Source organism: Leucoraja erinacea, chromosome 6 (genome assembly GCF_028641065.1).
Source record: "Leucoraja erinacea ecotype New England chromosome 6, Leri_hhj_1, whole genome shotgun sequence".
Lineage (NCBI taxonomy): Eukaryota > Metazoa > Chordata > Chondrichthyes > Rajiformes > Rajidae > Leucoraja > Leucoraja erinaceus.
Window position 1 is genome coordinate 13307778 of NC_073382.1, and position 27253 is coordinate 13335030.

General features: G+C 45.5%; 1 protein-coding gene across 1 annotated transcript in view; it reads left to right on the forward strand.

The window, feature by feature from the left end:
- The first annotated feature begins 4134 nt into the window (after positions 1–4134).
- Positions 4135–27253, forward strand: part of fgf14 (fibroblast growth factor 14) — a 454006-nt gene continuing 430887 nt past the window's right edge. Inside the window, exon 1 of the mRNA XM_055636646.1 lies at positions 4135–4891. Within this exon, the coding sequence (XP_055492621.1) occupies positions 4690–4891 (202 nt within the window). The 5' untranslated portion in view covers positions 4135–4689. The remainder of the gene's footprint in view (positions 4892–27253) is intronic.

Here is a 27253-nt window from a genome sequence, read left to right on the forward strand (position 1 = left end):
TTGGGCAGTGATTTCCTGTGCTCTGGAATATCCCTTCCTGATTCAATGGGAATTGGAGAAAAACTGAAAATATTTGCAGGAGCGAAACTGACTGGGGACTCTCAGGGTCGGCAGAGGCTGGATGGGCTGAATGGTCACCCGTTGGGCTATGAGACTGCATTCTCACAAATCTCAGTCTGCTGGGTGAGAGCAGCGGTAACTTCTGATTAGTAATTCTTACAAATTCTTCATTAGTAAGGGGTTACGAGTAGAAGACAGGAGAATGGGGTTGAGAGGGAAAGATAGACCAGCCATGACCAAGGGAGGTGCTTGTACATCAGTCACTGAAAGTAAGCATGCAGGTACAGCAGGCAGTGAAGGAAACTAATGGCATGTTGGCCTTCATTGCAAGAGGATTTGAGTTTAGGAGCAAGGAGGTCCTACTGCACTTGTACAGGGCCTTGGTGAGACCGCACCTGGAGTATTGTGTGCCATTTTGCTCTCCTAATTTGATAAAAGGACATTCTTGCTATTGAGAGAGTGCAGCGTAGGTTTATCAGGTTAATTCCCGGGATGGCGGGACTGATATATGATGAAAGAATGGGTCGACTGGGCTTGTATTCATTGGAATTTAGAAGGATGATAGGGGATCTTATACAAACATATAAAATTCTTAAATGATTGGACAGGCTAGATGCAGGAAAAATGTTTCTGATGTTGGGGAAGTCCAGAACCAGGGGTCACAGTTTAAGAATAAGGGGTAGGCCATTTAGGACTGAGATGAGGATTTTTTTTTTTCACCCAGAGAGTTGTGAATCTGTGGAATTCTCTGCCACAGATGGCCCCGACCACGGATGAACACGGAGGGGAGGCTGGTTGGACTATGGTGCCATCCTCACCTTGGTGCCATTTATGTCATGTTGTGTCGTGGATTTTCTGTGTTTGTGCTTTTTTTTAAAATTCAATTTCAATTTTATTTTTAATATGTCTTATTATTTATTTATTATTTATTTATTTTTTTATGATTTTTTTTTAATGATACTGCCTGTAAGGGAAATTCATTTCATTGTCTCAAATTGAGACAATGACAATAAATTTGAATACAATACAATACAATACAGTGGAGGCCCATTCACTTGGATGTTTTCAAGAGTTAGATTTAGCTCTTAGGGCTACAGGAATCAAGGGATATGAGGAAACGGCAGGAATGGGATACTGATTTTAGATGATCAACCATGATCATATTGAATGGCGGTGCAGGCTCAAAGGGCCAAATGGCCTCCTCCTGCAACTATTTTTCTGTTTCTATGGTGGAGAAGACGATGGGCCGAATGGCCTAATTCTGCTCCTATCATTTATGAACAATATCCATACACCAATATAACATTCCCAGTTGATTGTAACCATTTGGATGAAGCCCAACCAGTAAAACATATGAAAACATATGATTGGTGATGGAGAAACGTTTCTCCATGAGTTTCCCAGGAGAATGTGCCAGCTGCAGTTATTGATGAATGGCAGGCGGGGTATGGGCACCAACGGGACATCCAAATTTATCACTCAACAGCACTTTTAGTAGATGGCAGTGAGGAGGGACAATTGAAAGCATCCCCAACATCAAAAGCACCATCATGAGGTGACCTCAAGATGATGGCATCTATCATGATGGATCCCCCCCCATCCAGGGCATGGCCTCCTTTCACTGTCACCATTGGGCAGAAGGTAAATAAGTTTAAAGTCCTACACCTCTATGTTCAGGAACAACTATCCGGTCCTTGAATAGAACTGCACAACCCTAATGCTACCTCAACAACAGGACACCATAGACCACCTCATACACTACCATGGATTGTATTTGCTAGAATTTAGAAGATTGAGGGGGGATCTTATAGAAACTTACAAAATTCTTAAAGGGTTGGACAGGCTAGATGCAGGAAGATTGTTCCCGATGTTGGGGAAGTCCAGAACAAGGGGTCACAGTTTAAGGATGGGAGAAATATTTTAGGACCGAGATGAGAAAAACATTTTTCACACAGATAGTGGTGAATCTCTGGAATTCTCTGCCACAGAAGGTAGTTGAGGCCAGTTCATTGGCTATATTTAAGAGGGAGTTAGATGTGGCCCTTGTGGCTAAAGGGATCAGGGGGTATGGAGAGAAGGCAGGTACAGGATATTGAGTTGGATGATCAGCCATGATCATATTGAATGGCGGTGCAGTCTCGAAGGGCCGAATGGCCTACTCCTGCACCTATTTTCTATGTTTCTATGGATTGTTATCTAATTGTGTTTTGCAGCCTAGTCTTGCAGAATGTATGTGTTATTCATGTATCATTTGTGTTTGGGTGTATGTGCGGCGATCCTGCTGCAAGAAAGATTTTTATTACACGTGAAAGTTCATGACCCTCACCTTATTTGTGCTTATGGCAATAAACTCGATTCAATAACTTTCTAAATCAAAACTTTCCCTCGTCCCAGGTCACAAGGAACTGCAGTTACTGGAATCATAAGTACAACACACACACACACACACACACACACACACACACACACACACACACACACACACACACACACACACACACACACACACACACACACACACACACACACACACACACACACACACACACACACACACACACACACACACACACACACACACACACACACACACACACACACACACACAGTGTCTGGGTTGTCTGAAGAAGGGTGCCGACCCAAAACGGCACCTACCTTCATGTCCTTCAGATATGCTGCATGACCCGATGAGTTTATCCAACACTTTGTGCTCCGATCCTTATCCCAGTTATGGGGAGTTGAGTGTACTGTCCCAGAGAAGTCACATTGGTCTGAAGTTATTCTGGAGCAGAGTCACAAAGTTCCTCTTTGAAGGACGTGGTGAACTAGCAGCTTGACAATGATCTGGCAATTTAATGTTCACCGCTACTTATATTAGTTTAACCCACTTTTATTTAAACGAAGGCACGAGGAAATGCAGAAGGTGGAATCTGGAGCGAAGGAAACAAACCTCTGGGGGATCTCGGCGGTTCGGGCAATATCTGTGCGGGGCGGGGAATTGACAGCCGACGTTTCGTTTTGAGGAAATGTTTCGACCCGAAACGTCGTCTGTCCAATCCCCCATTCAGATGCTGCTGGATCCGCTGAGTTCCCCCAGCAGTTTGTAGTTGTTTTAAAAAAAAAATAACTTTAAACGTCCCGCCACCAATGCGCGCTTGGGACCAGCCGTAATCCAGCAGCCGTGCACAGCAGAGAGTTTGGGTACCTACCGCCACCCTGTCCTCCGCTTCGGTCCAGGCCGGCGCTCGGCGCACCGTCAACTCGCATCTCTCCCTTTGCACCACGGAGTTCCCGGAGTTAAACATTTCATACTCAAGTGTGGCAAAGTGAAGGATGGAGTGGGGCCCGGGTTTGCGGGCTGGCGTTATGTGACAAAATGTGACCGAGAGTGCGACTGGTGCTGATGGGGCAAAGGGGGGAGGATCCTGTCCTGGGAACCTCCTTCCCGCTTCAGACCCACCGACCCACCGACCCTCCCTTCCCCTCCCTCGCGTCCGTCCTGTCCCCCCCCCCCCCCCCCCCCCCCCCCCCCCCCCCCGTTTCCCCCCTTTTTTCGTCTAGACTATCCCCATATCCCCGGATACCTGGGTCGGGGGGAGCGGACCGAGCAGTGATTTCTGCCAGTGGAGCGCGGTCGCCTCCAGCAGCTTTGGACCCTCCAGTCTCCAGCCCGCACTGTGGACAGGTGAGCGGGCGAGGCGAGCTACCAACCGGTGTCTGTGTGGGCTTTGGCTCAGCGCACTCGGCGGCGGACAGGTGCAGCCCAGCGGGCGGCGTGGGGACCGGGACCGGGACCCGAACCCGAGACTTGGGGGTAACCTACCCAATCTCCACCCACCCCCATCTTCTCATCTGTCTGCGGGCCGACACTCCTCGGCCCATCGGGCGGTGATGGCAAAGCGCCGCCTTCTCTCGGGGGGAGAGTATCGCGTCCCTTCAGACGCTGATCGCTCTCTCCCACCCCCCCCCCTCTCTCTCCCCCCACCCTCCTGCTTCTTCCCCCCTCCCCCCCCCCCCCCCCCCCCCCCCCCCCCCCCCCCCTCCTCCCTCCCCCCCCCCCCCCCCCGTCTGCGGACGGACGCAGAGCTGGCGGGAGGCTTCCTCCATCCGGACGCCAGCGTCGGACCAGTGCGGGAACACCACGGCGGGCTCCGCATTCCCGTGAAGGCGCCGCCGCTCGGCGGGGGCAGGGTCCCGGCCGGAATGCAGGTGCCTTGCGGCCCCCGTCTCCGACCTCCCTCTCGGTGGGAGAGGCCGATGTAAATCACCCCTTTAAACCCCGCACCTCTCCATCCTCTCTCTTCTCCCCACTCGCCCATCCACAGCCCGGGGACGCACACATTTTGGAAGATGGAATCTGCCCACCTCTGCCTTCAACAGATGTCCTGCGGCTCGGCCGATGCTTCTCTCCCCAGGGATGGACTCTCGCCTCTTGCACAGTTATTTGTTGTGGGGCGGGGGTGTCCTTGTTAACACACCGTCCTCTCTGCCTCCCAGGACACCTTGCGTTGGAGCGGGGAGCCGAGCGCTCGCTGGCTTCCCACAGCCTCTCCATCATCCCCTGCCTCTGCCGACAACTCGGGCAAACAATCACGTGAGATAGTGTGGGAGACCGGAATATCATTTTCTATGCGAAATTTCGTCTGTTTGACCAGGCTCTCGGCTCCGGCTACATTATGCAACCGGAAGGACCTGCTTTCCAGAGTGTCTAAGCTATTGGATTGTTCTCCACCCAAATCAATGTGGTTTCTTTGGAATATTTTCAGCAAAGGAACGCATATGCTGCAGTGTCTTTGTGGAAAGAGTTTCAAGCGAAGCAAGAGTCCGGTTGGTGAGCATCTGCCCGCTTCCAGGGGGGTATGAGGGAGGGAGAGGGAGAGGGAGAGGGGGGGGGGGGGTACAAGCACTCACTCTGTGGCACCCCCTTCGCCTCTACCCCCGGCCACACGCGCGGGTGTCTGACGGCCGCCGTGGGTTTTATTGTTGTGTTTTTGCAAATGCATGTTTAGGAGATGCTGGGTGTATCTGATGGAGCAATCTTGGGGGGGGGGGGGGGGGGGGGGGGGGTGCTGGAAGCTACCTCTGACGTTAGCACTGCGGTGTAGTAGATCACTGGTGTTATCGCTGGCAATCCTTACACCCCCCCCCCCCCCCCCCACCTCTGCCCTCCCCCCGGCCGGGGACTCGAAGCCACTCGATCAACGGCAAAGAGTTGAATTCGGGGCCCGACCCTCCCCGCCAGAGAAGCGGCCGCAAGGAACCACGATGTGCGCAGTGTGGCGCAAATGTGCAGACCCTTTCTCAACCGCCGCAGCCAAGTTGGCCCAACACCTACCCATCCACCCACCCTTCCCTCCTCCCCCCCTTTCCTCATTTTCCAAGAAGGAGCTTGGAGCCTTGGAAACCGCTTGTGTTGAGGCTGGGTGGGTTGGGTAGGGTAGGGTAGACTAGGCTTCCACCCACCGGCCGCCGTTCTGGGGGTCGGGATGGAGGGGGTGCGTAGAGATCCCACCCCGGGGGTCCTCCAGATGCACGGTGTCAGCATTGCAGTGCTTGGGGGTCTTTGGAGAGACGCTTCCGGTCCGATTCGAATAAAGTTTTGCAACTCTCGCAAAGGTCGGGTCAGATAATCATGGATGTATTTCGGAGAGGAGGTGCTTCCTGGTCAACCGCTGCGATCGATAATAATACGTGTCGGCCGCTCGGGCCCGGCATTGAAAGTTGCCCCCGTTTCAAGTGGGAACATTGATTGTTGCATGGTTTACACATGGACATATCAAGCCTCGCTTTATTAGTGAGCATTTGTAGCTGTCATTGAGTTAACCATCGAGGCCAATCTGAAGACTGTTCATTCCTTCGTTGACGGTAACGGAGTTAGCGACAGAAAGGATAAGCCTTTCCAATGTCCCACTGCATTGTTTGCCTGAGTGTGTGGAGGTGCATTAACTTCTCTCTTGAAAGAACAGAAACACAAACAAGCATTGCCAATGGCAGTTCTTAATCAGGCTCTTGTTTAATAACATGAAACTTATAACTGACCCGAGGGAGAGGGAGTCGGGATTGCGTGCATGTGTAGTTAGGAAAACAAAATTCCAGTTGATTGCAGGCAGACTCTCCGTGTTGAAGCCCCCCGATTTCCGCAGTTGAATGTATTTGCAGAATCTCCCTGCAATCTCCCAGCCTCTCTGCTCAAGGGACCACCGCTTCTCATTCTTTTTTAGATCAAAGCGGGATCTGTCACTGTGTGTGTGTGTTGTTTTCTCCGGTTGTACTTCCTCGAAACCTTTGCTTAGTCCCGCCGGCGAGGCGACTCGAGGGGTCGTGTCCTCAGCACGCCATATTGTGCATTAAAACTTCACTTTAGTGTGGGGGGTTGTGGCGAGGGTGGTCTGAGCGACCGCCGTCTCTGACTCGCCGAGCGCCGGGGCTTTCGGAAGCACCAGGTTTCGGCGACTAAAACACAGACCACAGACACTCTCTCCACCCGCGGGGACCGCGTTACCCGCAGAGCAGATTTGTCGCGACCACCCCGGGCGTTACAGATTTGTTTTGAGTTACGAATTTCCCGATTTCTCTCATCATCCCCACTTAAGACTCGCTTGGCGTTGCGCGTCCGATATGTTACTACCTACCCCCTCCACCTCCACCCCCCACAAATGCTCATATTTCCGCCACAAATTAAAGCTTTCTCGTTTTACTAACATGCGAAAGATCCGAGCTATTGTTCACAAGCTGAACCTGTCCGCCGCCCCCCGCGAACCTCCTGTTGTTGCCCCCCCCCCCCCCCCCCCCGTCACGGTGCACAACAAGACGTCTGCTTAGAAAAAATATTTTTCTCCTGAAGTTTACATAGCGGCGCATTAACGCGATATAAACCTTCCCCAGAAAGGGAAATTAAACGATTTTAAAACCAGCCCGGCCGTCCGTCCGCGTTCCTTCCCGGTGAATGCAGCAGCGCTGGGCCCCGGTTAGTACTGCATTACATTGATTTATTTAGATCTCTGCAAATAGCTTTCTGTTCATCCCGGATTGCGGCTGTACGTACACCGCACGACCAATGTACGTAGACGCGGGCTTCAGTCGGTTTCTTTGGACGTAATGGTTGGAGTGATATGTGTGTGTGTGTGTGTAGCTGTTACCCCCAGGCCCCATATATGGACTGCACGCAGCGTGCTGTACATGTGTGGGGATACATGCGTCTCGACGCCTCTGCTTCCCACTGATCAGCAACCTGCGACAGTATTACGGCACCGATGTTTTCGGGAGCGCTGTGTACTACACGGGGGGAGGGAGGAGGGGAGGGAGGAGGGGGGGGGGGGGGGGGGGGTGCAGATGCAGCTGCCGTGTGTGAAGGTGTGCACATTACTGCGTGTGGCGGCTTCATGAGTTGTGCAGTGTGTGCGAGTACGCGGGCGGGCGGGCGCGCACACAAACATACACAACAACACGCACACACACACACACACACGAGCAAACACACGGCTGCCTTCCTGCGTGTGGTGCCTTGCGTGTAGTAAACACAGCGAGTGCCGCCTGCCGTGCTCGTTGTGTGTGTGGGCTGTGTGTGTGTGTGTGTGTGTGTGTGTGTGTGTGTGTGTGTGTGTGGGTGTGTGTGGGTGGGGGGGGGGGGGGGGGGGGGGTCGCGCCTGCATTCCGCCGCCGTGGTCTGCATCAAAAGCCTCAGCAGTGTCGGGAGCGACAGGCCGGGCGCCCCCGGGGGGCTCCCACTCCACCCCCCGCCCGGGGTCGAGGCTTGCGCTGTGGTCCAAGGCGAACCGAAGTGATGTACAGTAGATGTCGTGAACGGAACAAAACGAATCAATTTCCTAGCCTCTCGTTGTTCATGTTGCCTCCACATTAAGACCAACGGTGACCTCACCCCCAGACCCCCCCCCCCCCCCTTAATGACCCCCCCCCCCCTATAATGTCCAGACCCCTTCCTATCTCACCCCCTTGCATGACTACATACTCGGGATGTTCAGCTTCAGGTTGATGGACGGCAGGTGACCCCCCAGAGCAGCACTACTCTGGTGGAGACACCCGGCATTGACTCACCTCGGGGGCCATAACTTATCCCAAGATGGGGAGGAAAGACTCTCCGGGGCACAGGTTCGCGTCCAACACCTACACGCTTTTGGTCTATCTCACCTGAAACCAATACGTGCTGCTCAAGTCGATTCGCATTCTGTCCAACTCACCTTTTATCGCTGCTAAAAGTTAGAAATTCGAGTGTACAACGCACAGAGGCCTCTCTAGCTGAGGGCTGTGGTGACATTAATGCTGTGCCAGACATTATCGTTCTCCCCTTCCCCCTATTACCCCCCCACCCATTCATTGCGATTCCCGTGTGGAATAAGCGCCGTTTCCCCTCGCTCTCCATGAATGTACGTTTCCTCACAACTTCGGATTCCCTGGCGACCGCTCCGTGGAGTTTTTGCTCTTCCTTGCGTGGCCCGACTGTCAAAAACCTTCAATAAATGTAAAATCTAAATCGGATCAACCCACGTCCTTAATTCAGCACACAGGAGAAACGGGACAACCTCTTCCCAATAAGCAGAAGATAAGCAGCCTGAAGAAGGGTCCCGTCCGCAACGTCACCCATCCCTTTTCTCCAGAGATGCTGCCTGTCCCGCTATTACTCCAGCACTTTGTGCCTTATCTTCGGTATAAACCAGCATCTGCAGTTCCTTCCTAACACAAGCAGAAATTTACATTTATGTTCGGTCCTGTAATATTCTTCATAATCCAGTGACAAACTCAGTACTCCCAGGTTCAATGCAAGTTTAGCACAATGTATTTATTTATTTATTTTCAATTTATTAGGTGCTCGAAATGAAACCGCCGTCTAGTTGGCCTGTATCTGCCTTCTCATCAGCCCGGTCACCGGCTGCGTGCTCTGTCCATTGCTATTCCCGCTCTTTGTTGCCCTAACCCTATTTGGATTCTTACTTTGCAACTAATCTGTAATCTTCTCATTCTCCCAGGCAAAACCTGTATCAACCTATTCCCTACCAATGCTTTGTCCTGTCCCTATATCTTCCAGCTCACCCACCCCCCTTCCCCCTTTCGCAAAATCAATGTAACGATCCGAAACGTAATCTATCCATGTTCTCCAGAGGTACACAAAAAAGCTGGAGAAACTCGGCGGGTGCAGCAGCATCTGTGGAGAAGGAAATAGGCAACGTTTCGGGCCGAAACCCTTCTTCAGACTTCTCCAAAGGTGCAGCCTGACCCGCTGTTACTCCAGCACTCTGTGTCTTTTTATACACGCGCTACCACATGGTCCCCAAGTGCCTGAAAGCCACCATAGTGCCGGTGCCGAAAAAGTCCAAAGTCACCAACCTGAACGACTACGGCCCGGTTGCCCTAACTCCAATCCCAATGAAGTGCTTCGAAAGGCTGGTCCTCTCCCATATCAAATCCAGCATCCCTGCCTCACTGGACTCTCATCAATTTGCATACAGGGCAAATAGATCAACAGAGGATGCCATCTCTCTGGCTCTTCACACTGTCCTGACTCACCTGGACAGACAGGGCACGTACGTGAGGATGCTCTTCATTGACTATAGCTCTGCATTCAATACGGTCATCCCCACCAAGCTCACCACCAAACTCCACCAGCTAGGCCTCAGCTCGCCGATATGCGATTGGATCCTGAACTTTCTGACGGAGCGACCGCAGGCAGTGAGACTGGGCCCGCACCTGTCCTCCACTATCACCCTGAGCACCGGCACACCACAGGGCTGTGTACTAAGCCCCATGCTCTACTCCCTCTTCACTCACGACTGTGTTCCTGCATTCGACACCAACACCATCGTGAAGTTTGCAGACGACACAACAGTGATTGGGCTGATCACCAACGGTGATGAAATAAAATACAGGGCGGAGGTGCAGAACCTGGCGGACTGGTGCACACGTAACAACTTGTCACTAAACACCTCCAAGACCAAGGAGCTGATTATTGACTTCAGGAGGTCCCATAATGGAGAATACGCCCCAATCGCCATTTACGGGGAAAGTGTGGAGAGAGTGTCCAGCTTTAAGTTTCTGGGCACTCACATTTCAGAAGACCTCACATGGTCCACCAACACCGCTGCGCTGGTCAAGAAGGCACAGCAACGACTGTTCTTCCTGAGGACATTAAAAAAGACTGGTCTGCCCCAACAGCTGCTGACAACGTTCTACCGCTGCACCACAGAGAGCATATTAACGTATGGCATCTCTGTGTGATATCTCAGCTGCACGGAGGCGGAGAGGAGAGTTCTTCAGCGCGTCGTCCACAGAGCGCAGAGGATCATTGGGACAGAGCTACCAGCCTTGGAGGGCATCTACCACACACTGTGCCTCAGGAAGGCCGTCAGCAACCATAAAGACTCATCACACCCCTGTAACGGACTGTTTGAACTACTTCCCTCCGGCAGACGTTACAAGGCCTTCTATGCCCGAACCTCCAGACTCAGAAACAGCTTTATTCCAAGAGCTATAGCGGCTCTGAACAGCCCCTGCTGAGTGCCCCCCACCCCCCCCTGGACTGTCTCCCTCGGATGGTCACAACACACAGCTTATTTATTTATTTTACTTTTATTTTTCATCAGTTGGAGCTACAAACTAAATCTCGTTGCACTGACATGCAATGATATTAAAAGATATTATTATTATTATTATTATTATTATTATTATTATTATTATTATTATTATTATTATTATTATTAAAAAAAACATTTTGCAGGTTTACAAGTTTGTTATGTCTTCATAACTATAGCAGCATAATTCGGGCATTCGGTCCATCAAGTCTACTCCAAAACATGGCTGATCTAAGGGATTCCCTCTCAATCCCTTTCCCCATAGCTGCTGACACCCTTACCAATCACTGATCGTCTTGTAATTAGTTGCAGCACATCCTAGTGTTGACCATCTCCTATGTCCACATTCTGCCAAGTTTATCTGAAAATGTTAAAGTTGTGTTTATGATTATAAAGGTGAAGTCACTAATATAAATTGTGACCAAAGTAATCCAGACTGAAGTGATTCTATTTTCAGCCATATGTTAGCCTGTATTGTCACCTCTACCACTGCTCTGTCTCGAAGTCAGTTCCTCGCGCATTCCATGCCTTCTTACTTGGCTCTACATGTTTCCAATAACTATGTAAGTTGATCCTTGGAGATTCCAAATACTGGAATCTTGAGCAAAATACAAAGGACCAGGCAGTATCTGAGGAGGGAATGGACAGCAGACTTTTCTGACCGAGACCCTTCTTCAGTCTGAAGAGGACATTGGACAGGTAACATTTTCCAAACTGAATTGTTGCCTGGCCAGCTGAGTTTCTCCAGCATTGTTTTATGGTTGTAGATTGTTTGACCTATCTACTCCAAAGCCATGCAGGTTTACATTAATTGACTTGGTATAAGTGTAAATTGTCTCTAATGTGTGTAGTATAGTGTTAATGTGCGGGGATCGCTGATTGGCATGGGCATGGTGGGCTGAAGGGCCCCTTTCCGCGCAGTATCTCTAAACTAAAATTTAAAAAACTACACATTTACCCATTTTTATTTTCTCTTTTTGATCACTAAACAGTTTCCTTTTTCTTCTTTTGTAGGAATTCCATTATTTATTTTGACACTGACCATTCCCTAGACATGTTCTCCCTGCCTGAAATAGTGTTTCTGTCAGATCTCTACCAGTTGCACTTTTTCCTAATGGAGTGTTAACTATTTAACAGTGGCACTGCTACCCTTTAAAATGTGCAGATGCAATCCATCTGGACCAGGGCCTTTATCTTCCCTTTGAATCCCATAATCTGTTCAATAGTTCTTTTACTATTCCAAATGTTACTTTCTGTAACGTCATTTGATGTAGTCTGCACTTGGTAACTCCTGAAGCAGAGTAATATTTCACTTTACTACTGTTTGTGTTTTTTTTAAATTTCTTATTAATGTGGATCAATAATTGGCAATACTCCATCTCAATTTTATCCATAATGCCTGAAGAATATTTTTAGTTACCTCTGTTAATTCCACAGTTGTTTTGATAGCCTTTGCTGCTGTTTTCTCGTGTATATATTAACCCTCACCATCATTACCCCCATTCCTTACTCAGATTTTTTCTCTTTCTTTATTCATTCATGGGCTCCCATTTAGTCAGTTGTTGTTTTATAGTGAATGCTGAACATTTGAACCCCTCTTCATGTGCTTCCCTTTGCTGCTGCACCTTATCAGTTGCCAATATCTAATTTCCTATTTTACTTTCACATTTTTTTCTCAGCTGCTTTTCATTCTGTTGCCCTGGTCTTTGTCACAAGCTTGTCAATTACTAGCCTAGAGGATGTAATTACTGGCGAAGAGCTACTGGTTGCAGCTGACCAGGAAGACAGCTGGCTCCAGAGATTTAATTGGTGTTGATTTTTATTTTCTAATCTTTCCGAACATGGCTTTCATTCTTGGATGAAGCCAAAAAAAAATGCTGGCAACACACATGTGGTCAAGTAAGATCAGGTAAACAAAGTTAATGTTTCAGTTTAGCCTCGTTCTGATAATGGAGGAGGCCTAGGACAGAAAGGTCAATGTGGGAAGGGGAAGGGGAATTAAAGTGTTTGGCAACTGGGAGATCAAGTTGCCAAACACTTTAATTCTCCTTCCCATTCCCATACTGACCTTTCTGTCCTAGGTCTCCTCCATTGTCAGATTGGGGCTAAATGCAAATTGGACGAACAGCATATCATATTTCGCCTGGGTAGCTTACAGCCCAGTGGTATGAATATTGATTTCTCTAACTTCAAGTAACCCCTGCATTCCCTCCCTCTCTCCATCCCTCCCCCACCCAAGTTGAACCAGCTTCTCGTTCTCACCTAGCAAACTGCTGACAATGGTCTGCTTCCTTTATCATCGTTACTTTTTTTGCTTATCTTTCATTCATTTGTTCTATATCTCTCTGCATCACCATCTATATCTCTCGTTTCCCTTTCCCCAGACTCTAGTCTGAAGAAGGGTCTCGACCACAAACGTCACCCATTCCTTCTCTCCAGTGATGCTGCCTGTCCCGCTGAGTTACTCCAGCATATTGTATCTTCTGTTTAAACCAGCATCTGCAGTTCCTTCCTACAAATAATGTTTCAGTTTGATGACTTTTCATCAGAATCTGATGTAGGGTCATTTGTCTGAAACGTTTTCTCTCCAGAGATGTTGTCTGAACTGCTGAGAATTTCCAGCAATATAATTTTTTAGATAGGATGTCTAACGTGTAGTGTTTTGCTTTTTGGACTTTCCTTTTGTATCATCTGCAGGGGATCTTGTTTAATCTCATGATCTCATCAACATGCTGAGTAGCCAATTAGATTGTAATGTGCATAAAAATGAGAATATGAAGTACGCAAACGGGAAAGGAAATTCATTTAAAAAAATCTGGACTTTTGACATGGAGTGGAAAGAATGAAACTGGGAAGGATTACAGAGATAGTTTAGTAGTAGTCATAATATCACACGATTATTGAAACTCATTAGTTAGATAATAGACAATAGCTGCAGGAGTAGGCCATTCGGCCCTTCGAGCCAGCACCACCAATTAGCACCATCAGTTAGACTTGCTAGTTAAATTCATTCAACATGGCTTATGAGTAAAAGGATTTGAGCAGGGAGGTTCTACCGCAGTTGTACAGGGTCTTGGTGAGATCACACCTGGAGTATTGCGTACAGTTTTGGTCTCCTAATCTGAGGAAGGACATTCTTGCCATAGAGGGAGTACAGAGAAGGTTCATCAGACTGATTCTTGGGATGTCAGGACTTTCATATGAAGAATGACTGGATAGACTCGGTTTGTACTCGCTAGAATTTAGAAGATTGAAGATTGATTCATTGGCTATATTTAAGAGGGAGTTAGATGTGGCCCTTGTGGCTAAAGGGATCAGGGGGTATGGAGAGAGGGCAGGTACAGGATACTGAGTTGGATGATCAGCCATGATCATATTGAATGGCGGTGCAGGCTCGAAGGGACGAATGGCCTACTCCTGCACCTATTTTCTATATTTCTATGTTTCTATGATGTTCAAAGGCCTTTGCTGCATTAAGAGTACCTAAAAAGCTCCTCACATTTAGTTATTGAACATTTTAATTTTATTGGTGAATATTGGACTTTGCATGGTGTAGGCCTTTACAAGTAGCCTCTTGTCAATTTCCATATCTGGCATTGCATGTACAGATGCCATATGTTGCCATGAATTTCACACTGTGATGACAGCAAGCATTTAGAGTTTTGTAGTGGATGCAGATTTACATGCTCATCTTTTTTTTTTTTTTTTTTGTTTTTGTTTATTTTATTAGAAGTTAATACAGCACAAAACAGTACAGTGGAACCTAATTTTAAGTGCCAACTATGTAATACCGTAATCCATTCTATGTACAACCTCTAGTTTTATGTTATGAGAAGGAAGTAAGCAACACAAGAAAAAGAAAACAATAGAAAGAGGAAAAAGTGGAAAAATAGATGGTAGAGAGTAGAAAAACATGAAGTGTGTATATAAAAAAGAAAAAAGAAAGAGAGAAAGTGGAAAGTAGAAATAGAAGAGAAGGCCCCTTAAAAGAGAATTTTTCAAATCTGTATCCTCATCTTTAATCCAATTATATTATCGTTACTTGATTTAGTTTGATTTAGAGATCCAGCATTGAAACAGGCCCTTTGGCCCACTGTGTTAACGCCAACCACCCATTCACACCAGTTCTATGTTATCACACTTTCACAGCCATTCCCTACACTTTAGGGGAAATTCACAGAGGCTAACTAACCTAAAGACCCCTCATGTCGTTGGGATATCAGAAGAAACTGGAGCACCTAGAGGAAACCTACGGAGTCATAAGGAGAATGTGCATACTCCACCCAGACAGCAGCGAGGTCAGGATCGAACCCTGGTCGTTTGTGCTGTGAGGCACCAACTCTATTTACTGGTTACTATTGGTTAGCTGTTCCTCTCATTTACTGTTTCAGGATGCTCTGCCCTATTTCCCCATTGCGAGATTCAGTAGCAGGTCTTTTGGAACACTTTTTTTCTTGTGTTGCTTGCATACTGTACTGGATTAAAAATAAGCCCAATGTATATTGTTGATCCTTATTCCCTTATCTCCTTATCCCCTTCAAGAACAGCTACTTTCCTTCAACTATCAGCTTCTTGCACTGAACCATCCCACCAACAACTAGAGATCAGTCCTGAGCAAATGTTTACAGCATTGGAGACCCTCGGAATATCTTTAACTATATTCACGTTATTCTCTTGATCATGTATTAGTACACAGTGGATGGCTCGATTGTAATCATGGATTGTCTTTCTGCTGACTAGTTAGAACACAACAAAAGCTTTTCACTGTACTTTGGTACAGGAATGAGTTGGTTAGCTTTGCTGAGCTGTTGACAGCACTGGGCCTGTACTCGCTGGAGTTCAGAAGAATGAGGGGGACCTCATTGAAACACAGAATAATGAAAGGTATAGTGAGTGAATGTTTCGACTGGTGGGAGAGTTTAAGACCTGAGGTCATAACCTTAGAATGAAAGCATGCTCTTTTAGAAAAGAAGTGAGGAAGAACTTCTTTAGTCAGAGGGTAGTTAATCTGTGGAACTCATTGTCACAGAGAGTTGTGGAGGCCAAGCCAGTGCATATTTTTAAGGCAGAGATTGACAAATTCTTGTTTAGAATGGGTGTCAAGGGTAATGGGGAGAAGGCAGGAAAATGGGATTTGGAGGCAGAGATCAGCTATGATTGAATGGTGGAGTAGACTCGATGGGACGAATGGCCTAATTCTAGTCCTATAATTTGTGAACTTGGTACATGTGGCAATAAACTAAACTGACTAGTTAACTAACTAACTAATCGTACCTTGGCAATGGGACCCCAAGGGCCACCTTTTGCACTACCTTGGGCTTGTTTACTAATCGAGTATTTTACACCAATGTCTTGTTTTTTTAATGCACTTTTTTTCTTCTCACTGCCTTGTAGAATTTATTTGTAACTTATGAATAATTATTTGCTTGTTTTTATGTAATTTGTTTTTGTACTTTGTCTTGGTCTCTGTTCCTGTGATGCTGCTTCAGGCAAGATTTTCATTGTACGTTTACCTCACTGTAGCTGTGAATTTGACAATAAAGTTGAGTTTACTTGCCTTAACTACCTTGATAGGACAACCAATATATTCATTCATGCATTCATGCATTCATTCATTCATTCATGCATTCATTCATTCATTCATTCATACATTCATTCATTCATCATGCACCCATCATCCATTCATTCATCCATTTATTTATTTATCTATCTATCTATCTATTTATTTATTTATTTATCTATCTATTTATTTATTTATTTATTTATTTAATCATTTATTTTTATTAGAAGCAATGTACATACATCTTAATCATGATATGCAACATAATACATTTCTTTCTATTTTTAAACTTTAACCAGTAATAGAAAAAGAGAAAAGAGAAAGAAGAGAAAAATGAGGATAGTAGAGAAGTGTAGTCTGTAGTAGTTGGCGTTAAATGCATGATGATCGTTAAGTAGACTGTGCTTGAAATTGTGGGGGTGGGGGGGAAGAAAAAAAAAGGCCCCAAGAGAAGAGGGCCTTAAGAAAAGAAAGGAAATAAGTAAAGATCCAAGGAAAGTAGAGCTAAACAAAAAAGAAAGGGAATGTGCCTAATTCGTAACGATTCACACCCATCACCTGGTTCTAAAACAATTACTTTCCAGGGTTGTGTTGCACCATATTACACTTGTAACAAATCAATGAAAGGTGACCATATTCTTAAGAATTGTTCTTGTTTTCCTGCTAGAACGAGCCTCATTGCCTCGAGATGTAATATTTCCGACATATTTGTGATCCACATTATGAACGTTGGGATAGGAGTGTTTTTCCAGAATTTAAATATCCCTCAATTTCTTTCTTTTTTTTTTTTTTTGTTGCTCTTTTTCTTAATTTGTATACCATATTTATTCCTTTTAGTTATAGCATGGAAACAGGCCCTTTGTCCCACTGAGTCCGTGCCAACCAGCGATCACCTTCTACACTAGGACTATCCTACACACTAGTGACAATTTCCAATTAACATACAAACCTGTACGTCTTTAAAGTGTGGGAGGAAACCGGAGCACCCGGAGAAAACCCATGCAGTCACACGGAGAACATATAAACTCCATACAGACAGTGTAGTCTGAATCGAACCAGGGTCTCTGGCGCTGACAAGCACCGGCTTTGCCACTGTCTCACTGTGCCCCACCTTCTATTACAGTGGTTGGTCCTTTATTGATCATTCATCTTGATCCACACAGATTCTGCTTATGACACATGGGTAGCTAATTTAATTTTTATACTGCCTTTGTTACTATGTACACCATTCAATCCCCATCCTTTTCACCTTTCTCATTTTCCAGAAGATGTTCTAATTCCTGGACATGATTTTGCTCTGCCTCAATAATTCGTGCCATATCCGATTTTAACAATACATCATTCCCTTCAGTACCTCGTTTTATTACGGACATTGTGTACATTGCAGTACAGACAGTTAACTCATCTGCAATGGTAATACCATAATACAGTTCCAGTTATTTTTAACCATGTTTTTACCATCTTAGAACTCTACTTTCCAGACATTTTATGTTCTCCTCTAGTTTACACTGCCCTGTGGTCTTTCTTACCTTTTAAACTTTTTAAATGTATTGTAAATCCCGTGCCATTGCTCACCCATGAAATGTCATATGATTGGATTGCCTTAATATTCAGAAACCCATCAATCTCTGTTTTGAATAAACACAAGGTTTGGATAAGCAGACTAAAATTGCGCCGGTCCCGATGCAGCGCCTTGACTCAAAAAAAGTCAAACAACCCTCTGCCTCTGTAGATTCTGCTTGACCCGCTAATTTCAATGGCAGTTTGTCAGCATTTGCAGTCACTCGTGTCTCCGTGTGCAATGCTATGGTGGAGTAAGTGCAGTGAGACTGAATCCCTTGGCAGGCGGGTTGGAAAACCAATGAGAGATTAAAAATACAATACAATACGGTTTTATTCGTCACATTGCACATAAAGTGCAAGTGAAATGAATTTGTCAGCAGCGGTACAATGATAAAGAACACACAAACACAATAAAATTTTAACACAAACATCCACCACAGCATTCATCACTGTGGTGGAAGGCACACAATTTGGCCAGTCCTCCTCCATTTCCCCCCGTGGTCGGGACCTCAACCCTCCGCAGTCGCCGCTGCGGGCGTCCAGATGGTAAAAGGACAAGGTAAAAGTCAAGGTAAGGGAAGTCAATGGTTGGGAAAAGGAGAACTATAGCACAGTAAATGGTTAGATTGAACTCATGGTCTAAAGAAAAGAAGCCAACAGATTCAATGGAAACTGTTTAAAGAAACATGGATAGATTAAAAATGAAAACTTTTGCAGAGTTGTATATGGAATAGGGAGAGTAGTAGAGAAAGGATTAACCATATAACCATATAACAATTACAGCACGGAAACAGGCCATCTCGGCCCTACAAGTCCGTGCCGAACAAATTTTTTTTTCCCTTAGTCCCACGTGCCTGCACTCATACCATAACCCTCCATTCCCTTCTCATCCATATGCCTATCCAATTTATTTTTAAATGATACCAATGAACCTGCCTCCACCACTTCCACTGGAAGCTCATTCCACGCCGCTACCACTCTCTGAGTAAAGAAAAGTAAAAAGAAGAGTAAAGATTGTTGGATTAACATGTATCTACTTCAGTGTGAGGGCTTGATGGAGAAGGTGGATGAACCCAAAGCATGGATAGGTACATACAATTGGGAAGTTCTAGCTGTTACAAAAACCTAGCGAAGGGAGGGACAGGACTGGCAGCTTTATATTCCAGGTTATAGGTGCAACCGTCGAGGTAGAGGTGGAGTAAAAGAAGAGGGTGAGGTGCTTTCAATTTCAGTTTAGTTTATTGTCACGTGTACCGAGGTACAGTGAAAAGCTTTTGGCGCGTGCTAACCAGTCAGCGGAAAGACAATACATGATTACAATCGAGCCATTCACAGTGTACAGATACATGATAAGGGAATAATGTTTACTGCAAGATAAAGCCAGTAAAATCCGATCAAAGATAGTCGAGGGTCACTAATGATGTAGATAGTTGTTCAGGACTGCTCTCTAGATGTGGTAGGATGATTCAGTTGCCTGATAATAGCTGGGAAGAAACTGTCCCTGAATCTGGAGATGTACATTTTCACTCGCCTGTATCGTTGGTTTGTGTGATGGTCTGGGAACCATCCACAATTTGATGCAATTTCTTACGGTCTTGGATGGAGCTCTTCCCAACCAAAACTTTAATGTATCCCGATAAAATGTCCTTTCTACAGTGCATCTGTATAAGTTGGTGAGGGTTGTTGGGGATAGGCCGAACTTCCTGAGCCATCTGAGGAAGTTGAGGCTTTGATGTGCTTTCTTGGTCATTGTTTGGTCTAGGAGAAGTTTTATTTATTTATTTATTATATATATATATTTTTATTAGAAACATAGAAACATAGAAACATAGAAATTAGGTGCAGGAGTAGGCCATTCGGCCCTTCGAGCCTGCACCGCCATTCAATATGATCATGGCTGATCATCTAACTCAGTATCCCGTACCTGCCTTCTCTCCATACCCCCTGATCCCCATAGCCACAAGGGCCACATCTAACTCCCTCTTAAATATAGCCAATGAAGCAATGTACAGTCGTATAAACCATGGCGTATAACATAATACATTTCATGTACAACTTCCTGTTTTAAATTTGACAATAGTAAAATAATAGACGCAAGAAAAGAAGAAAAAAGAAGAGATTTAGGAAAGTAGTGATGTGTAGACCCCCGAAGTTAACAATTAGTAGTTTGTGGATAGATAGAGAGAAAGAGCCCATAGAGATGTAGAAAAAAAGAGAAGACCAGAAAAGAAGAGCAAAAAAAAGAAATAGAAAAAAAGGGGGAAGAGAAAAAAAAAAACCAGAACAGAAAAGAAAAGGAATATACCTACTTCATATCTTTCCACACCCCTCACCCAGTTCTGAAACGGATAATTTCCAGAGTTATGTTGCACCATATTATACTTGTAATAAATCGATGAAAGGAGAACATATCTTTAAGAATTGTTCTGATTTTCCTGCTAGAACGAATCTCATATCTTCGAGATGTAACATTTCAGACATGCTTGTGATCCACATTTTAAGCGTTGGGGGTGGGTTGGTCCAGGAAAAGTTGCTGATGATATTTACTCCTAGGAATTTGAAGTTTTCAACCATCTCTACTTTGGCGCAGTCCGAAACTGGGGTATGTGTACCGCCTCGCTTCTTGAGGTCGATCACTGTCTTCTTTGTCTTGCTGACATGAAGAGAAAGGTTGTTGTCTCGACACTAGGACACAAGGTTCTCAATCTCGTTCCTGTTTCAAACTCCGACTCTTGTTTGAGATAACATTTCTGATGGTTCGTCTGGTGAAGCTGAAAAATAAAAGCTACGTGTGAAGCTGAAAAATAAAATGGACTTGATCGCCTTGTGTGCTAGAAGCCCCAATTATTCAACGGGAATTAGAAGAACATATGTCGCAAGGTTGCAGGCAGTTGAAAGACGAATAGGGTTGTCACAGTAGGCGACTGCCTTAGTGTCAAGGGGTTAGATGGGGTAAAATTTATCAAATTGTTCACAAAAGTTTGCTTAGCCAATATGTCGAGGGCCCTACAAGGGAGAGTGAAGGTATAGAGGCGTATAAAGTCATGACGGGAATAGATGAGATGAATGAACAGTCAGTTTCCAGAGTAGGGGAATCAAGAACCAGAAGGTAGCCACAAAATGCTGGAGTAACTCAGAAGGAATTCCTTCTCTCCAGAGATGCTACCTGTCCTGCTGAGTTACTCCAACATTTTGTGTCTACCTTCGATTTAAACCAGCACCTGCAGTTCTTTCTTACATGGGGCATTGGTTTAAGGTGAGAGGGGAAAGATTTAATCAGACCAATAGGTTCAATAACAACATTTAAAAGGTATTTGGACAGGTACATGGATAGGAAGGTTTGAAAAGGATACAAGCCAAATACATGCAAATGGGACTAGCAAAGATAAGGCATCTTGAGTTGGGCCTGTTTCTGTGCAGTGTGACCCTCTGACTCTAACAGGATCTAGTTAAAACTCGAAAATGAACTGAGGAACGGCACATATAATTTAAATCGGACAATGTGAAGTGCTGTATTTTGGGAAGCTAAACCACGGCAAGACATACATAGTTAATGCAGTGCCCTGGAGAGTTTTGTAGAGGCATGATGGGTTGAATGGCCTCCTTCTGGTTCAGCTGTAACATTTGTGAATGAACCTCCAATAGTGTAAAACAATTGCCACATTTTCAACTGGATCACCTGTGCCGATACAAAAATAACCGTGAGAGCTTGGGAAGTGTTAAAAGTTGTTTAGCATCTCCTGTTCTTGTATCTCAAGCTATCTGTTTTGGTTTGTTTTGTGCAGTCATGGCTTTAACGAGACAATTTGAGTGCAGGGTTAAGGAAGTTTTGAATATGCAAGGAACTGCTTGTGTATTGTGAAGATGCTGGAAATCTTGTGTAGAATGCAGTGCTGAAGTAATTTAATTGGTCAGGCAGCATCTCTGGAGGACAAGGACGGGTGATGTTTTGAGCTGGGCTCTTCTTCAGACTGAAGAAGGGTCCCAACCCAAGATGTCGCTTATCCAATGCCCTCCAGAGATGCTGCCTAACCTGCTGAGCTATTTACGTCATGTATGCAACAGGCCGGTAGTGACAGACTCGGGACGGTCGCGCGGGTCTTCATGCGCCCGCGCAGCCGTCTGGAGCGCGTGACGTCATTTGAAGATGGACACAAAATGCAGGAGTAACTCAGCGGGACCGGCAGCATCTCTGGAGAGAAGGAATGGGAGATGTTTTGGGTCGAGACTCTTCTTTCAGTCTGGAGAAAGGTCTCGACCCAAACCGTCACCCATTGCTTCTCTCCGGAGATGCTGCTGGTCCCGCTGAGTTTCTCCAGCATTTTGTGTCTATCTCCAATCGTCTTGGCCCCGCTCTGGGAGTAGGAGTGGGGGCTGCTTCGGATCCGCAACGGCCGTGAACCCCAGGCCGAACTCGGCGATCGTTTGCCGGCTTCTGCTGCTGTTGGAGGTGAGACGTTGCGTCGCGCCAGCGTCTCGGGCCTGGCCCACTTTGGCCGTCAGTTACACGACAGGCCTGTGGCGCGCAAAGTTTTCGTTCAGGACGAAGTCCACACTCCTCCACGCCACTCCACACCACTCCATGTGCCCGTCCCGCGCTACCCACATGCCACCCACGCGCTACCCACACACTAGCAGGTCACGTAAATGGCGCGCGAATGACAGCCAAGTGGGATAGGCCCTTTACTGCAAGTCTACGGGTTTGTAGAGACCACACCTGGAGTATTATGTACCATTGTGGTCTCCGTATTTACATATAACATTCATTCAAAAGTAATGATCTGGATGAGGGAATTGAAGGCAATATCTCCAAGTTTGCGGATGACACTAAGCTGGGGGGCAGTGTTAGCTGTGAGGAGGATGCTAGGAGACTGCATGGGTGACTTGGATAGGGGGTGAGTGGGCAAATGTTTGGCAGATGCAGTATAATGTGGATAAATGTGAGGTTATCCATTTTGGTGGCAAAAACAGGAAAGCAGACTATTATCAGAATGGTGGCCGATTGGGAGATGCAGCGAGACCTGGGTGTCATGGTACACCAGTCATTGAAGGTAGGCATGCAGGTGCAGCAGGCAGTAAAGAAAGAGAATGGTATGTTAGCTTTCATTGCAAAAGGATTTGAGTATAGGAGCAGGGAGGTTCTACTGCAGTTGTACAGGGTCTTGGTGAGACCACACCTGCAGTATTGCGTACAGTTTTGGTCTCCAAATCTGAGGAAGGACATTATTGCCATAGAGGGAGTGCAGAGAAGGTTCACCAGACTGATTCCTGGGATGTCAGGACTGTCTTATGAAGAAAGACTGGATAGAATTGGGTTATACTCTCTAGAATTTAGAAGATTGAGAGGGGATCTTATAGAAACTTACAAAATTCTTAAGGGGTTGGACAGGCTAGATGCAGGAAGATTGTTCCCGATGTTGGGGAAGTCCAGGACAAGGGGTCACAGCTTAAGGATAAGGGGGAAATCCTTTAAAACCGAGATGAGAAGAACTTTTTTCACGCAGAGAGTGGTGAATCTCTGAAAGAACTCTCTGCCACAGAGGGTAGTTGAGGCCAGTTCATTGGCTATATTTAAGAGGGAGTTAGACCGGCCCTTTGGCTAAGGGGATCAGGGGGTATGGAGAGAAGGCAGGTACTTCCAATACTGAGTTGGATGATCAGCCATGATATATTGAATGGCGGTGCAGGCTCGAAGGGCCCCGAATTAACAGAGACCTGCACCTAATTTCTATGTTTCTATGTTTCTAAAACAGAGATTGATGTATTTCTGGATGTTCAGTAGTGCAGAGATATTTGCCAAAAAGGCGCATTAAAAAGATAGATAATTTATGATCTTAATGAGTGGTAGGACAGGCTTGAAGGGCCGAATGGCCTACTCCTGTTTCTTTTGTTTCTTCTTTCATAAATTGCAAGCTGGAGCATAACGAGGTCATATCAGAATTAGACATCAAAAACAATCCAGAAATAATGATGGAATTAGAATTTTTCTTCTTTGTCAGAAGTTTGGACCTTAGTCCAATGAAGAGAATATGAATTAATTTAAATGTATAGATGTTTGGTATCTCAAAACCAGAGAACTCCAGAAGGCAGCTTTTCTTTTCCAGATAATGTGTGCATCAAATAGAAAGTATTTTTCATCAAGAAGCAATTTATTTTTAGACATAAACAGAGAGGTAGGAAATATTCAGCAGGCTGCAGAGCATCTGTGGAAAGGGAAACGGTTAACTTTTCGAGTCAGTACTTTTGGATTAATTTTAGAGTTGCATGATTTGGAGATGATCAAACATTACAGAAAATCTTTTTTTTCCATAACTTGTCTCTGCATTTAGCTCAACGGCTATTAAAAGAAAATTGGTCCTCCTAAAATATACAAACTAACTCAACTGTGAGACTCGTATGCAAATGATGCTATGACTGGTAAATGGGGAAAGAGGAATTTGAGTCACTCTCTGATTTTAGATCAGTAGGTACTGTCTCACACCGCTTCTTTTCTGCTTCAGTAGAATATGAAAAATCCTTACTACTTCCAACCTGACTGGTGCCATGCAATATAAATCCATTCAGAGTACGGTTATTGCCTGTTAATTTAACAGAGACATTAATTTGACCACAATTCCATATCCTGTCCAGATTATTATTTTGTACTTGTCCTGCTGCTGCCTTACATCTAAAGCCACTCTTGCACAGTTTGTCTGGAGTTTAAATATTTTCATTCTGACATGGTCGTTTGCCCTTGTGTGCTTTCTTCCCCTCCGCTGAGATGTGTGGGTCAGTGGCTTAAGTGGCCACTGTAAATTGGCCTGAGGAATCTGCGGGGTTGATGGGGTTGTAGGGAGAATAAGATGAGATTAGCGCGAATGGCTAGTTGATGGTTGGCATGGGCCTGATGGGCTGAAGGGCCTATTTCCCTGCTATATGTCTCCAGAACTCTACAGCCTCCACGCCAGTTGTGAAAATGAAAATAAAATCATTCACTCTCAAATGTTTAAAAAATACGACAAGCTTTTCTATCGCAATGTCAACAGAAATCCCGAAACAAATCTGAAATGTAATCATTGGCAAGGAAGGAGATATCCATTGGATCATTGGATGCAACAATTTCTTCATGAGCGATTGAAAATAGGGCACGCTTTTACAGATGGTTAATCCATCGTTTTTCCTTCTATTATTTATTATGTAAAATAATATGTGTGTTATGATTGTGTTTATAATTTGTTTGGTTGTTTTGTTGTTCCGCGAGCATTGCCACTTTCATTTCACTGCACATCTCGTATGTGTATGTGACAAATAAACTTGACTTGACTTGACTTGACCTTTCATATTATTGGATACACTTTGGCAATCTATTGTAATTGTAAACAATCCAATCTTCCTAAATATATACATCAGTTTTCTATTTTTCACTATCCTTGATGTGAATAAATGGTCCCAATCTAATTAAATCCGGAGTCCCTCAGTTTGTGTCCTAGGTCACTATCTTACATTATATTATATTCTGTGTGGATCCCAGCATAAACCTCAGGATCACCTCTCTCAGCTCTTTTCTCCAGCACCCAGTCTTCGAGGGTGTATGGGTGTATGGTCACCAATCTTAGGATAGATTTAAGACTTTGTCTTTAGTAGCTGGCACCATCTCCATCAACTAGAGCTTTTTAAGTTTAGTTTAGTTCATTATTATTGTCATGTGTACAGAGGCACAGTGAAGCTGAACTAAACTAAACTAAAATGTCTGTAAGTGTTAGCTCACCTAAAATTCTGTTGCTTACACTCTAACCTGCCCCAGGTCCAGTTAACCGTGTTAGTTTAGAAACATAGAAAATAGGTGCAGGAGGAGGCCATTCGGCCGTTCGAGCCAGCACCGCCATTCATTGTGATCATGGCTGATCGTCCCCTATCAATAACCCGTGCCTGCCTTCTCCCCATATCCCTTGACTCCACTAGCCACTAGAGCTCTATCTAACTCTCTCTTAAATCCACCCAGTGACTTGGCCTCCACTGCCCTCTGTGGCAAGGAATTCCATAAATTCACAACTCTCTGGGTGAAAACGTTTTTTCTCACCTCAGTCTTAAATGACCTCCCCTTTATTCTAAGACTGTGGCCACTGGTTCTGGACTCGCACAGCATTGGGAACATTTTTCCTGCATCTAGCTTGTTCAGTCCTTTTATAATTTTATATATTTCTATAAGATCCCCCCCTCATCCTTCTAAACTCCAGTGAATACAAGCCTAGTCTTTTCAATCTTTCCTCATATGACAGTCCCGCCATCCCAGGGATCAATCTCGCTGCACTGCCTCTAGGGATACAGCGAGGTGTCGGTGGTTATGGGGAGAAGGCAGGAGAATGGGGTTAGGAAGGAGAGATAGATCAGCCATGATTGAATGGCGGAGTAGATTTGATCGGCCAAATGGCCTAATTCTACTCCTACTCCTTATAACCTTATGGCCTTATGAAACAGGCCTTTTGGCCCTCTGAGTCCATGATGATCAGCGATCTCCGCTGACCAGCAATCCACTCACACTAGTACTATCCGATACTCTAGGGACAATTTAGAGTTTTACCAACCTAATTAGCCTCCAAACCTGTACATCCGGATTGTGGGAGGAAACCTGGGCACCTGGAGAAAACCCACACAGGTCACGGGGAGAATGTACAAACTCCGTACAGACCAATTCTTCTGGATATTTTTGAGGATGTAACAAGTAAAATGGATAAGGGAGAGCCAGTGGATATAGTGTATCTGGAATTTCAGGAGATTAGTGGGCAAAGTTAGAGCATATGGTGCTGCAGTGCCACATGGCTCGGTGCTGGACCGCAGCTATTTACAATATATATTAATAGTGGTGGCTATCCCTCGAGGTCGAGGATGATGGTCTATGTTCTGTTGTTTTTATGGACTCCCAGGTGGCTTATGTGTCCAATCCTGGCTTTAAAAATTGTTCGACATTTAGGACAGGTATTTCCAGATGGCAGATTGTGCTTTGGTTGTTGCTGCCTCTCGTTCCGTTTTCTTCCCTGTTCCTCTAATTCTGCGCATCTCTTGGCTTTGAAGACTGCTGTTCCTTCTTGGATGATGGTTCGCCAGAGTTTTCTGTCCCTGGCATGGTTCCCCAGTCGATTTCACATTTCTTCTTGCTGACTTTTAAGGCATCTTTGAATCTCTCTTTTACGTTTGCCTTCTTTAAGCTGGGAGTAGAAGGTTTGCTTTGGTAGACGCTCGTCTTCCATCCGAACGGCATGACCGACCAATCTTAGTTGGTTCTTAATGATGAATGCTTCGATGCTAGATGTTTTCGCTTCATTCAGCACGCTGACGTTGGTTCTTCTGTCTTCCCAGCTGATATTTAAGCTGCTTCGAAGACAGATTCAGGGTCAGTTTATTTCCAGTTCTTCCCAGTTGTTAACTGAAACATCCTATCACCAACTGGAGAGTGGTCCTGAGCTAATATCTACTGTACCTCATTGGAGGCCGTCGGACTATCTTTAAT